General features: G+C 64.4%; 1 protein-coding gene across 1 annotated transcript; it reads right to left on the bottom strand.

Moving 5' to 3' along the window:
- Positions 1-379: 379 nt before the first annotated feature.
- On the bottom strand, positions 380-687 carry LOC104523093 (meteorin-like; the record flags this gene model as incomplete). Its single annotated transcript, XM_010165557.1, has 1 exon — positions 380-687. A coding segment is annotated over one exon (308 nt), but the record flags the coding sequence as incomplete, so codon positions are not given.
- Between the last annotated feature and the right edge of the window lie 590 nt (positions 688-1,277).

Genomic DNA, 1,277 nt, shown 5'->3' with positions numbered 1-1,277 from the left:
CCACGGGCAAGCGCGCCCTGGGAAAATCCCTTCCCTTCCAGCAGGATTTTCCCGGGACCCCCCCAAACCCGGTGGCGGGCGCTGCCGGATCCCGGCCACACAGCGAGGACCAAAGCACCACACTCCCTCCGGGCATCGTCCCTGCTGGCACGTCACCCCCGTGTCCCCCCCGGAGCCGCTCAGTCCACAGGGAACTCGCAGGGGTTCTGGCGCAAGCGCCGGGCCCCCTCGTAGATGCGCTGGAAGTCCCTGTAGCGGGGGGCACAGCTCAGCCAGGCTTCCCCGAAATGCAGCCACCCGGTGAAGAGGAAGGTGCCGGGCACTCCCTCCGGGCATCGTCCCTGCTGGCACGTCACCCCCGTGTCCCCCCCGGAGCCGCTCAGTCCACAGGGAACTCGCAGGGGTTCTGGCGCAAGCGCCGGGCCCCCTCGTAGATGCGCTGGAAGTCCCTGTAGCGGGGGGCACAGCTCAGCCAGGCTTCCCCGAAATGCAGCCACCCGGTGAAGAGGAAGGTGCCGGGACCCGGCTTGACGCCGCAGCGCAGGGGGGTGCGGATGCTGCCCGCTGGCCGCCTCCCTGCCTGGAAAAGGGGGAACTTCTGGCGGTGGAGGCGGGCAGCGCTCACCCCGATGACCGATTCCTGCAGCTCCGCGTCGTTGGAGACGCTCCGGATGCTGCCGCGGATCACTGCGGGGGGAGGGCAGGGAGGGTATCAGTCTGTCCCCATTCCTGTTCCCATCCCCATCCCTGTTCCCATCCCCATCGCCTTCCCTGTCCTCATCCCCAACTCCATCCCTCTTCCCATCCTCATCCTCATCCTCATTCCTGTCCCCATCCCTGTTCTCATCCCCATTCCCATCCGTGTCCCCATCTCTATTCCCATCTCCATCCCTATTCCCATTCCTATCCCTGTGCTTACCTCATCCCCATTCCTGTCCCTGTCCCCATTTCCATTCCCATCCCCATTCCCGTCCTCATCCATGTTCCCATCCCTGTCCCCATCCCCATCCCTGTCCCCATCTCCATTCCCATCCCCATTACCATCTCCATCCCCATTCCTGTCCCCATCCCTGTCCCTATCCCCATTCCTGTCTCTGTCCCCATCTCCATCTCCATCCCCATTCCAGTCCCATCCCTGTCCTCATCCTCATCCCCATCCCTGTCCCCATCTCCATCCCCATTCCCATCCGCATCCCTGTCCTCATCCTCATCTTCATCCCCGTCCCTGTTCCCATCCCTCTCCCCGTCTCCATCCCATCCCCATCCCCATCCCCATC

This window comes from Antrostomus carolinensis, unplaced genomic scaffold, assembly GCF_000700745.2.
Source record: "Antrostomus carolinensis isolate BGI_N321 unplaced genomic scaffold, ASM70074v2 scaffold30913, whole genome shotgun sequence".
Lineage (NCBI taxonomy): Eukaryota > Metazoa > Chordata > Aves > Caprimulgiformes > Caprimulgidae > Antrostomus > Antrostomus carolinensis.
Note: the sequence above shows the minus strand (reverse complement) of the source record. Positions and strands in the feature narration are given on the sequence as shown.